At 48.8% G+C, this 13072-nt stretch overlaps 1 protein-coding gene across 2 annotated transcripts in view; it reads right to left on the bottom strand.

The window, feature by feature from the left end:
- Positions 1-12092, bottom strand: part of IGSF11 (immunoglobulin superfamily member 11) — a 107528-nt gene extending 95436 nt beyond the window's left edge. Inside the window, exon 1 of one of the 2 annotated variants that reach the window (XM_055712776.1) lies at positions 11851-12092. In XM_055712776.1, coding sequence (XP_055568751.1) covers positions 11851-11923 — 73 coding nt within the window. In that variant the 5' untranslated portion in view covers positions 11924-12092. The remainder of the gene's footprint in view (positions 1-11850) is intronic. The other variant, XM_055712777.1, reaches the window with a different exon arrangement.
- Positions 12093-13072: the final 980 nt, after the last annotated feature.

Below are 13072 nucleotides of genomic sequence, written 5' to 3'. Positions count from 1 at the left end.
TCCACTCACATCAGAGACCTCTTGAAGGCTCCAGTCCCAGCTCCTGACCCACAAACCTTAACAGCTAAATAAGCTTTACCACGGTGGTTGCTACATCAAACACGCCGAGAAAGCTACGGCACTGCTGACAGGACCGCTTCCTCTCCTTGCTTATTTTCAACATCAATTCATGTCAGCTAGGCTGTTTAAAGGAAGCCTGAGGGAACTGAGTGTTTAATTCCCATAGGTACCTCATAAAATCCCAATTGTAACAGACAATGCTCTATTATTTTTTTATTATTATTTCCAGAGTGAAGCTGCAGCAAGGGTAGAGGGGACAGGGAGGGAGGGCAGCACTCAGCCAGATGGAGGCTAAGGTTCCCTTGAGCAATGAAGACAATTCTTCAAAACGCAGGAGGACCAGATCCACTCTTCTCTGTAGCACTGCCCTGGCTCGCACATTTCCACCATCCATGGCAAAACCCACACTTGAAGCAACTATGAAATCACCTTGCATTTTTGTTGCTACATCTTTTTTCACTGCTTCTCTCTAGACCCTTGATTTACAGATGTGGGGAACTGAACACAAACCGAAGGCAGGGCAGCCATGCAGTGGACTGTTGCGGGCCCCTCAAGCCGAGCCTGAGCACTAAGCTAGCCCTGGCTGACCTCGCAGCAGAACCCGGCGGGGCAAGGCTTTCTCCAACACATCCTCAAGCCACAGATGGTTGAAGGTTGCCACCAGCGTCACAGCCTGCACCCAGTACGTGAGCAGGCAGCAAGCTGGAGACAAGAAGGACAGACATCACACACACACACACACGCGCGCGCGCGCGCAATGCCCTGCCCTGTGCCCCCAGGGCCACCTCTCCGGGGGTGCCGTTCATGGCTTTCATTGTGGAGGTGGCCCAGGCAAGGAGGAGAGAAGAACCACATTCAATTTAGTCACTGCAGATTTTCTTTAAAGACTCAAAAATCAATAACCATCCAGGAGCCACTGCCATGAAAACTCAGGAGGGAAAGGATTCAGCAGGCCACTGACTAAATCAGTGGGCAGGCAGCACACTCCCATGGAGGAGGCACGGGCTGGCAATCTGGAGATGCAGGCTCTAGCCCCATCTTGGCCACAGGAATCCTGCATGACTGTGAGCAAGGCACTTCCCATCGCTGCACCTCAGTTTTCCCATCAGCTGCATGATGATCTAGAGAATGTGGCTGTTACCTAAGTCAGTGAAGAGAAAGATTATACAAAGATTAGCATAAAAACGTGGGTGGGGTGGTGCGCAGCATAGATATGAAAGGTTCTAAAAAGTATGTGGGCCTCCTTCTTTGTGCTCCCTACCTCCTTCTATACAGTGGTTACTCAAAGCAAAAATAATATACCCTTCCTAAAAATGCAGCACACATCAGACACACATATATTTAGATCACTGTGCAAATGATTACAGACTTCTGTCCAAAGCAGGAAAATGGTGTCCTGTGCTAGAGAGGGGGAGAAAGACAAAGACTGATGCAGTCACCCTGGTGCAAGGAAAGGATGCAGATCTCTGGGACAGATTCAGCTGTGGTACAAACACTGATGCTAGCCACACCCAGGAAGGCCAGGAGTAAATGGCAAAGTTCTCACAAGGCTGACCTGGAGGTCCATCAGGTTTTAGATGCATATAGGACAAGGACTCATCTCCCTGCATGTCAAACAACTCATTTCAACCCCCTAAACAAATGGTAGGACACTGCAGCAGAAGCAACCCTCAGGAAGGACAAGACAAAACACCTTTTAAGTCATTTTATTTTGCAGCTTTTTTGGCTTGCTAAGCTATCTCCCTTGCCTGGCTGTGGTGTCATGTGCTCCTTTTCCCCAACCAAGGAACAATAATCTGTCACTAGAGCCACTCACTTGTCCCTGACACCCAACATGTGTTTTCTAGCCCTTCTGCCTGCTCAGAGCATGGAAATGGCAGCACAGAGACCCAGTGGCAGCAGGTGGGAAGGGAACCCACATCTCCTAATCCCCACTGCTCACAGTCTTTAAAAAAAAAAAAAAAAAAAAAAAAAAAAGAACTCCCCCCACCCTGCAGCACCTGGTTTCTCCCTTACATGCATAGCATCACTGCTGATGAATTGCAGCCTCAGAAGGAAAGAAAGAGGCCCAAAAGGCAGCTGGGAAACCCACCGTCCATTGGCTTCCCTCCACGCAAGGCGAGCGGGCTCCTTCTGCTGCAGTGACTTGGCAAGCACACCTTGCTCTGACTCAGCACCTCGCCGGCACCTCCTGTCAATTATTCCCACAAACTGCTGATGCCGGAAAGGCTATTTGCAATTAGGATGCAACACAAGCCGGTGGCAGTGGGATGCTTCAGTGCCCCCCCCCCTCCTTTACCTGCAGCGCTCCCCTCCAGCCCTCTGGCTCAGGGCTGGAGCTCCCAGGGAGGGTGATGAGGGGACGGGGTGGGGGGTGGGGGGTGCAAGAAGGCTGGAGGAGGGGGGCCAGGGTGGGTGGAGGAAGCCTGCCCGCATTGTACCTATTCATTCTGTGGATAAACAGACAACTGTTGTCAGTGTGGCAGCCAAAATGCAGTTTTACCAAAAAAAAAGGAAAAAAAAAAATCAGCCAGTGGGAAGAGGGATGAGAGCAGCAAGAACCGATGAGAATATGCAAAAAAAAGCTGCTGAAGAACTAAAATGGATCATTCCCCAAAGAATAAGCAAAACGCAGCCTTGCTGCAACTCCATGCAGCTGAGAAACACAAGGCTATGCTCTGCGTCCAAGGCATTTTCAGCGCAGGAGAGGGAGGTGCTGAGTGCAGGCGGTGAGTGCAGATGAGCCCCGGAACAGGGGCCCAGGGCACACCAGCTGTTTCAGGGGCAAAAGGAAGGGCTGCCCTTGACAAGCCAAAGACATGACCATTCTGCAGACAGACTGAGGCTATTCTGTCCCTCTGCCAAGCAGCCAAGGTCCTCTCAACCTCTCCGAGCCACTAGCTCCCAACACACAGCCAGAAAGCCAAAGCAGGCTTGCAGCCTAGCAGCTCCACAACCAACGGAGGCATTCAGACATCAAACCCCATCAGACAGCAAAGTTCAAGCACACGGTCAGCTATGGAAACAGCCCAGCGGCCACACGAGCCCAGCATCAACCTGCAGAAGCCCTCCAGGACCTTCTCTCTCTCACAGGGCTTCAGCAAAACAACAGAGTCTGCCCCCCACCCCCCCAGGGTCTCAAGGAGCTTCAGTGCTCCCTCCCTGGCACAGGCAGTGAGAGGTGGCAGAGGGAGCGATGCCCAGGTGCCAGGGGGACCCAGAGCTTTCCCTGCAAGAGCACCCAGGGACCTTTCAACCAAGAAGCAGGACTGTATTTTCTTAGATATCACTGCAAAACCGAAATTCTCGCAGGGTGCAGCTGAGGCTGATAGGCGACACGGGAACACAAGTCGGAGCAGGCAGTGTGAAGCTGGAGCAAAAGGCTCCAAGGAGCACTTCAGGTTTGATGCTGAAGCCTGCAGTGAACCATTTCCTACAATATGATGCAATAACCATTTTATATAGTGCAGGAAAGGGATGAAATAGCCATGCTAACCAACAGCTGAAGCATCCAACATATCTCACAGTCCATGGGAACTCATCACAGACTAATGCCCTGCCTGGAAATCCAGTGTGAGCAAAAAGGCAGAGGCATCAGACTGCAAGACGAGTCACACACAGATCCCATCTAGACAGCCGAGATTGAAAAGGGAGAAAAATTAACTGAAAAATCAGATCTCACTAATAGCAGCAACCTGGATTTACCAATGGCCTTCTGATCAGGAATGGAATACCTACTGCGCAGCGTGGAGTGAAAGCAAAGGAACAACAAAGTCAAAGAAAACAGCAAAAAGTAGTGACTTCAGCAACACGTGCAGGAATTAGCTAAGTGTCGCCGCAGGTTACAAATGTGCAGCATCTTCAAGAGCGTAGGTAGGGCTTGGAACAGCCAGTCCCAGGGCACTCAGAAGCTAAAACACTGCAACTGATGCAAAGAGCAACCTGAGTCACAAAGTAACGCTGACCGCTACATAATGAAATTCAACTTCCTTGTGAGAAAAACAGCACCAGAACTTTGCACCGTGCCTCTTAAATGGTAGAGACAATTGCAAGCAAAAGTAGTCAAAACAGCCTAACTCCAAAGTCAGGGGAATTAAAGTTGTTATACTCTGTATGGTGGTGTGTTGAAGCAATCTCAGCATGGTCACTGAAAAGGTACTTGGTGCCCCTGAACAAAAAACTCCTGAGAAGCAAGAAAGTACTTTGTATGGTCAAACAAAAGAAATCAGTCTAAGCAGTTGCTTCATACAGATGGTAGCTAGGAAGGCTGCGAACAAAATTGAAGGCCAAATTGCAAAAGTCAAAACCCAATCATTTCAGTATGTTCAAAAGACAAGTCCAGAAGTGCCAAGCAGCAGGAGAATGACATTTCTCAAGTGGCTGCGCTTGCTGGCAAAGACAAGCAAGCTCTGGCTAAGTCAGGTGGTGCTCGAAGGTAGCCATGCTTTCCTGAAGGGAGGGTACAGGCTAACCTGGAAGCTGCAGCAGGGATCGGTTAAACTGGTCAAATTTCCTAAGCCCCTACAAGCACGCATCAGGAGACAAACCAGCTCAACCTCTGCTCAGAGGAACTGTGGCCCTTCAATCCACTCAGATTTTGGAAGGAAAACGACAGGATTAAGTGATGAATTTTCAGTCACTTCAAAGTGCACCTGCTAAACCGTCCTGGGTAGGATGCCAGTTTGGTGCCAGCCCTGTCCCCTGCTTGCTCGGGGTGGGAAACCTCCCCCCTTGCCTCCCCCCCGTGGGGTTCGTGCCACTCGGGTTCAGGCTGAGTCCAGAGCTGCTGCCCCACCACTCGGTGCCCAGGCTTGGAGGCGCGGGTGTCCCTCTCCCCCTGCTCTTGCTCTGGCCGCGATTACAAGGGATTACCCCCAGGTTTCATACCAGCTCTGGGGTGGTTTAATCTATTCCTTAATATCTGGAAGAGAGACAGGGAGCTGGCAAAGTGATTTGGACTGGCTGAGACAAAAGAAGATTGAGAGAGACTTCCAAGGGATCTGACAAAGCTCGGCAAGTGGGCAGCACAGTGCAAGATGAAATTCAACATTACCAAACGTACAGTAATAAGAACTTGAGAGAATAATCTGAACCACTTGTATACCATGGGGCTCTAATTCAAATGCAATCACTTGAGGAAAATATCTTGGTATCACTGTGAACGGCTCAATGAAAACATCTGTTCAACGTACAACGGTGGTCAAAAAAGCAAGCAAGCTGTTAGGATGTTTAAAGGCAGAGGCTGAAAAGGATGCTGGAAGTATTAAAATGCCACTGTGAACACTGACAGTGCACCCTCAGCTAGAATGGCTGTGGTTACTCCTGGCTGGCACACCTGAGAATACAGAAGGCACAGAAAGGTTTCATTATTCACCAGTCTGTAACGCTTACTGGTCAAGCACAGTTAAAGCTGGGACAATGTAATTTGGAGAGGAGTTAGGTAGGAAGAAATTATCAAATGGCTATGGAGAAGTGAAACAGGTGTCTCTATGTTTCTGGTTTGGTTTTTTAAGAGAAAGACAAAAGGTTTTTCGATACAACTGAAGAGTGGGAAACGTGACCGGACATAAGGAAACTAGTATGATTTTCCTTTCCATTTCTGCTTTTACATTTTCTGCTTATTCTAAACAGAGACCATAATTAATTGCTAGGAATGATTAGCCCGTGTTATCGTAAAGTCAAGACCTCAGAAGAAATCAGAGGCCTGTGCATGTGTAAGGATACTGGGAACATCCACAGAGATGTCAGGTAGAATGAAAAAAAAATAATAATAAAAGGGAAAGAAAAAAAGCATAGCAGCACTACACCCTCATGCTTCCAGGCATTAGCCAACTTCTAATTAATGAGGATTAGGAAGTAATCTCCCCAGTGGGCACGCAGAGAGGGTATACCAACCCCCTTGCTCCTGGCAGATGCCGTTAATGCGCCAGGCAGGGGATGAGCTGTGCCTGGACATCCCCCCTGCAGCCCGAGCCAGCTGGGAGGCGGAGGTCTGGGTGCCCAGCGGGGCTCACACCAAGCCCCCCCAATAACTGAAGAGGCTGCAAAAGGGGGCTCGGTTACCCCAGCTCAACCCCGCTCCTGGCAAGGGGGGAAGTTCTGCGCCTGCTGCTTTGCACGCGGAGGGGGCTTCCCTGGGGAAAGGGGGCAAAATGGACATTTTAGTTGCTGTGCGTTGGTAGGAGGAGTATGTACGACTTAGTTCATTTTACAGCAAGGAAGTGGAATGTGGACATTAAGAGAAATCATGAGAAAATTGGATTGAGGAGGCTTTGAAGTCCAGAACAATACATACACCTACCTCATCCTAGGGCAACCTGTAGCACTGACATGGCACCAGACTCACATTTGGTACCAATTGCTCGCTGGGGGGGGGTTGGGGGGTTGGCACCCCCCGTTGAAGCCATCCAGTGCTGGCCACACCACTGCAGACCAGCAGCCTGACCTGAGCCAGCGCTGCTTAGACTGGCCACTGCAGAAATGCAACACACGTTGTAAACAGTGTGTCATGTCCCCCACCAAAATGACAGCCCTGCCTTCAGCACTTTGAGTAAAACTGAAGCCCAGACGTAACCAAGTGGAGTTCAGACATCGGCTTTCTCCTGCTGATGCTTGTGAAACACAATCTAGCTCCTGTTCTCATCACTAGGCTGACTCGTGAGGATGTGAGGAAAAAACACACGAGTTTTTATCCTCAAGTAAGCAATCTGATCAATCTAATACCAAAATTACACTTCAAATTAACTTAATGCAGATATGCAAATGCATAAGGACTGCTGTGCTGCCAGGAGGAGAGCTGTGGCTCTGCACATGCACGAGCAATAAGAGCTAGAGCTCGATCTGCTAGTCCTGTTCTGACTTCTCCAGTGACTGCTCCAGAAGGGAAAACACAGATTAACAAAGGGGCTGTATTTCTTAAATAGCAACTTGTCTTAGTTCGCATGCCGTATCTGGTTCTGTTGGTGCAAACAGCGTTCAAGGACACAGACAATGCCACGTACGTGTACAGGGTGTTTGCATACATGTGTCAGGATGGCAAAAATAATAGATAGAGACTGTGCGCAGATACCACCAATTGCTGCAAGTTGGTTTTTATCACTGTTGTTCTTAAACGTCCTGTAGAAATAGAAAATAGCAAGCACTAAGGCTTTCACTGTAGATACATCCACTAAAACAAACCCTATCAAATGCAGGATGTTTTGTAAGATCATAACTGTGTTTCAAAAGAAAAAGAGGGTAAAATTGTCAGAAATACAGGAGCATCCAACTTAAGCACCTTTGGGATGAAAAGTTTTGACTTTTCACATGAAAATATCTTTTTGCTTAGCGTATTTTCTTGCATTATAATAACACAAAGAAACAAAGTACTGGTTGTCCTAAGATGGAATTTCTCTCAAAAATTTCCTTTTAAAACCATCAAAGCATTTCACTTCTATTTCCACTCAGAATGAAGCCAAATTCCTCAATCCTGATGAAACAGAGCATTTGTCCTCAGCCCAGCTCAAGCAATAAACAAAAAAGGCAGAAGCCAGAATGGACACAAGCGACCTCCAAAACCAAAGAGATGTAAGCATGTAAGGAAAAAAACCCCTCACAACAGTTCACCGTGCATAATTAATAATGTGCTTTCTCCCTGGTGCGTAAGACATGAAATGTTTGTGAGAGAAAAGTGGGGTGGCATATGACTAGGAGCCCTGTAACGGTGGCTTCTTTAAAGGAGAGGCTGGGCAGATGCCCTACCTGACAGCAAGCAAAGCATTTCACCTCTGTACACTTCAGCTTTCCACGCTATAAATCAAACTGACTGCCCTCACAAAGTAAGTTTGGAGACTCTCAATTAGTTAATGCTCGTAAATGACTGTGCAAACACAAGGTAGTATTAACCAGGGAACTGTCTTTGTTACACTACTGTCTGTTAAACAACCAGGAGCTAAATTTCTCTCTGAACATTTACAAAAGGGAAGACAGCATTAATGCTCCACAAGGAGAAAACTACAAAGAACAGATTTTCAGTGCATGCACTTCTCCTTAGAATAAACTGTGTTAAAAGCACTTTACTTAAAAAGCACAATGATAGTAGCATCCTGCTAAATATAGATGACTCACCACAGTTTAGTAGTGAACATCTTTAAAGAGTACCATTACAAGATTGCTTAACCTGCTGCATAAAGTTAAGCATTCTCTTGAGGTTACAGTTTGGACCAAGACACTCAAGGCTACTACCAGCATCTGCTGACCTTCAGCAGGTCACGAAACCTCTCTGAGCCTCGTTTTCTCCATCTGTACTATTGGTATAATAATAAAAACACATCTCCCCAGCAAAGGCAGGAAAAATGATTTTGAAGTTTCTTAATGAGTTGTTTATACCATACTTGGTATATCCATATTACTACTGAGCAGCTAAATATAGCTGTTCTCGAGGCACTCTGAGATCCCTTAGAGAAGGGAATCTTACACAAAAAAATTGGGGTTTGGGGAACACTGAAGAAACAGAGATAAAGAATTCATTTCCAAAATAAGGGAAGCACACCCACTTCAGAGACGCAAAAAGTGATTAACGCATCCATGCCTACCACGGGGACCAAGGTCAGGTCACAAGCAAAATGATCTACACGTCACAAAACCACACAGCTTGACACAAATGGCAATCTGTTCCAAAAAATAAATTAATGCATAATCATGGAAGAGCAAGAGACAGCCACAGTCCTTTCCTGCTAGGGCTGCAGAGCTGGTGCAGGGCTGGGAAGGACAGGTGGGCTAGGTGGGCTAGCACGAGGATGCTGCAAGGCCACAACTTAAACACTCGGTTGCAGCTGCGATAACCTCAGACTGGCAGGAGGGTGAGGACCAGAAAAGTTGTGTGAAAAGTTGCAGACCTGCTGTTGCATTGATGCAGTACTGCCAGGCACGCACACACCCCTCCCCTCCCCTGATCTCGCAAGATCCAGCAGCGACAGACTGTAACACACCAGCATCTCACTTGTTGCGATACTATGTCACAGGATCCAAACACCATCCAGTTTAAAAAAAAAAAAAAAAAAAAAAAAGAAGTTGGTTCCGCAGTTTAGCTATACCCAACGTGCGATTTCTAACACATTTGACAATTTGCAGTATGCTATTTCTGGCTATGTAGCAGGATTGGTTTGCAATCACAGGTTTGGTTTCAAAGCTCTAAACAGAATTCCCTCTTATCTTTCCCTAAACTTCTCTAGGGAGCCTGAAAAATATTATTTCCTCAAAAGTTATTATGTTTATAATACTTTTGAGGGAAAACACAGATGATGCCCCCACCCCAGCAGCATTAAACATGGGTATTACAGGCCCAGAGAAAGCGGTCATCTAGCTCCAGTTAAAAAGAATCATTGCTATTCTACAGATTTCAAAATAACATAAGAAAAACTGACTATAATATTTGATTGACATCTCACTACGAAGTCTGACTGTATTTTATCATAGGCATAAAGTGTGAGAATGATGGAATGACCTCCAGGGACATTTACTCCCCACCACTTTTCATTTGTTCAGCATTAAGTATTTATTCTGATTATACACTCTTACAGTTTCTGATCCTTTCATTTTTAAACCTTTCACCTTTCATTTAAGTATCACTTTGCATACGACCCCATCATTTTTCTCATCTATCCTCTAAACCAAACCTAAAGCCTCAAAAAGGAAGAAAAAAAAAATCACTCTTCCTAACCAGACTTGGCAACCCAGAGCAGAAATACATTTAGTGATCCTCTGCAAATGTTGTTTAGGAAAAAACTCTCCCGATTTTATTTCAGCTTTCATGAGGGTATGTCTGTTCCTTACTTTATCAGGGTTTTCTTCTCAAATTCAAGAACCACCAAAAACATGGCCATGCTGTGTAACACAGAAGTAACCATGTGCCACAGCTATTTTCATCTACCACCGCCTTCTAAAGACTCTTCCTAAGGCAAAAAGAAAACAAAAACAAAAACAGGCCTGAGAGACAGGTGATCTTTAAACTTTAAAGGAAAGTTCAAGAAAAAGCAGATAAATATTTCATGGAAAGGTGTGTTTCTGTGCCTAGTTGTCTCCACTGTCATCGTCCCCACATGCCCTCAACTGAAAAAAGAAAATATGGAGTCAATCTTTTTGCCTAAAGAGATAATTAAATGCCCCTTTAATTTTAACCTTAGATCTGATTACTGTTATGTGTTTTCACAGAGATATCACATCAACAGAAACACTTCATCACTTACATGCCTCTAACTGCAGTAGGCACAGTAACTTTCTAGGCAGTTACACCTTTGCAATGCCTGCAGACAAAAAATTATGGCATCGAGAACCTGAAAATTATTTAACTCATTTCCAAACCAGGAAAACTACAAAAGGTAAACAAACAGCATGAAGTGTGAAACAGCTGAGATTAATTCTTTCAATTAAATGCTAATAAACTTCTTTTTCTTTTCCATAATTCATCCCTCTGAAGTCAGCAGGTGCAATCTCCAGTTAATGCATGCGACTCAGGCTCCCAAATGTTTTCTGAGAGGAGGACTCAGGGTGCTTTTGGGGCTGAAGTGTTTGTGAAAAGTTCATCCTGTCCATCGCAAGACTCGTTTCTCAGTGGGTCCTGAGGCGCAGGGAACGGCCTGCTGCGTCTGGCAGGACAGCGAGAGCCAGGCACAGCCACCCAAGCAGCTGACTCCATCCCAGATCCAGACTGCGAGGAAGTTTCATCCAGACCTTGCTGAGACATCTCAGGTATTCTTGTGGGAGATCCCGTCATTTCTTACTGTCCTCCCACTCCCTCGGGGATCACTCCCAGCAGGTTTCCCAGCTTCCCAGTAGTGAAGGTGGTCCGCAGCAGTGCCCAGCTGGCTCAGCAGAGCTGTGCCCTGCTCACTGCAGAGCAGACCCTCCACAGAGCTGCTTAGTGGACCTCTGCATAAGCGAGCAGACCTTCAGAAAATTACCTTGTAGACCTCAGTAAAACACAGCTGAGCAGGCCTGCTCTGAAGTTTGGCATTACTTAAAAGAAGTAATTAGCCCCTGATCAACAGATGAGTCTGAACATCTCGTACTTTGTAGTTTCCTCTGTTGCCCTTATCGCAGCACCTCCTGGTGCTCCCCAGCAATGCACTAAAGTGATGTGAGTAGCATCTGTCACATGCAGTTTGTTCCCTCTCCGCAGAGAGGGCCAGGCTACACACCTTATTTCAGAAGGGCTTTTGGGGGCAGGAGGTGATGGAGAGGTTTGGCTCTCTCCATATCCCCAGGGAAAGGCACTTAGAGCTGAAGGCACCTGCTGTGAGGCTGGGAGGAAGAGGCCAGGGGGACACGGAGGGCTCCGAGCAGCCTGTCAGCATCTCTGCAGAAAGTTCCCTGCTACCTCAGGGCCTAAAGAATAGCCCAGAGTTTTCCACCCAGGTGAGCTTAGCAAGGGGCTAGGCCCAGACAGCCAAGCCTAACGTGAAGCCCGGTTTAAAGCGAGTTTGACAGCACCATAAGAAAAACAAATAAATAAATATATATATATATTTATAATAATAGTAAGGGGGATGGTGCAGGGGAGGCAGCAAGAGGAGCCGAGCGGAGCAGCGCTCCTTCCCCACGCCTGCCTGCAAAAGCACTCGCCTGCCGCCGCATTTCCGAGCATCCCCGGTGGGACCGCAACGAAAACTTCCCCACCGGCTCGGTGGACGGGGCATCGGCGTGGGGACGGTAGCGGGGATGGGGCGGGGGCCCGCCCCATCCCCGCTACCGTCCCCACGCCGATGCCCCGTCCGTGGGGACCGGTCCCCGCTCCACCCGTGCGGCACTCACCTCGCAGGGCCAGGAGAGCGGCCAGGGCTACCGGCACCCACCTCCCGCCTCCTCCGGGGCGCCGCCGCGTCATGCCGGGCCGGGGCGAGGGGCTTAGCTCGGGCCACCGAGCCCTTCCTTCCCCCCGCAGCCGCAGGTGCCGCTGGTGATGATGATGATGATGGTGGGACCGGCGCCGTCCCGGGACCGCCCGCTCGCGGCGAGGCTCCGCCGTGCCCCAAGCCCCGGGAGCCCGGGGAGGGCGGCGGGTGCGGCCGCCGGCCCGAGAGCGCAGCCTGGCGGCCCCGAGCCGCCCCCGCAACCCGCCGGGCTGCGGCTGGCACCCCCCCCCCCCGCACCGCACCGTGCGTCCCGTCCCGGCAACCGGCGGCACAGCCCACCCCCCCTCCCTCCCCGCGAGAACGGGGGGTGCCCCCCCACACCACCCCCCACCCCCTTTCCCCGCCAACCCGCTGCATCCGTAGGGATGCTGCACGGGCCCGGGTGACGAGTCGTGGTCCAGCACGGGTGGGAGATCGCCCCCTCCCCCCCCCCCCCCCCCCCCCTGCATCTCCGGATCATCGCGGCAGCGTGGGGGGTTCTTCTCTCCAGGGCTACTGCTGCACGGAAGAAAAAAGCGGCAGCACACAGCAAATTATTTGGGATGTGCTGCATGGGACCAGGCACCGCTGCAGCGCACGGTGTAAATGCTGGTCAAAGGTATGAGCCACCCTAATGCTGCTCTTCAAAAGCCTGGGAGACACGAGTGTTCAATACCCCTAAAAATCAGACCAAGCCACCTCTGCAAGGAGTAAAGGCAGCTCGTGGAGCTGGGGCAAGGAGACACAAGTGCTCAGTATCCCTAGAAATCGGACCAAGCCACCTCTGAAGGGAGTAAGGCAGCTCGTGGAGTTGGGTCCCACAGTACTATGTAACACAAAAATTGCCAACAAGTTGTGTCATGAGCTTGAGTAATTGCAGTCCTTAAGGCTACACAGAAAACCCAATCCATCAAAACCCCGCGCACTAGGCATCAAGCGTGCGCATAAAGGGTGCCGAGGGAGGAAAGGAGCCCTTTACAAATTTAGGGTGGTGATTGATGAAAGGATCAGAGCAGAGAGCTCGCACAGGCCAACTCGTTGCACATGGTCAGCTCCCTGTCCAAGTCTGACCATGTTAGTTTTGCTCTGTGAACATAAGCAGTGTGGCTAGGAAAATCCTCTAACAATTCTGCAAATGTACG

This window comes from Falco cherrug, chromosome 5 (assembly GCF_023634085.1).
Source record: "Falco cherrug isolate bFalChe1 chromosome 5, bFalChe1.pri, whole genome shotgun sequence".
In the NCBI taxonomy this organism is placed as follows: domain Eukaryota; kingdom Metazoa; phylum Chordata; class Aves; order Falconiformes; family Falconidae; genus Falco; species Falco cherrug.
Note: the sequence above shows the minus strand (reverse complement) of the source record. Positions and strands in the feature narration are given on the sequence as shown.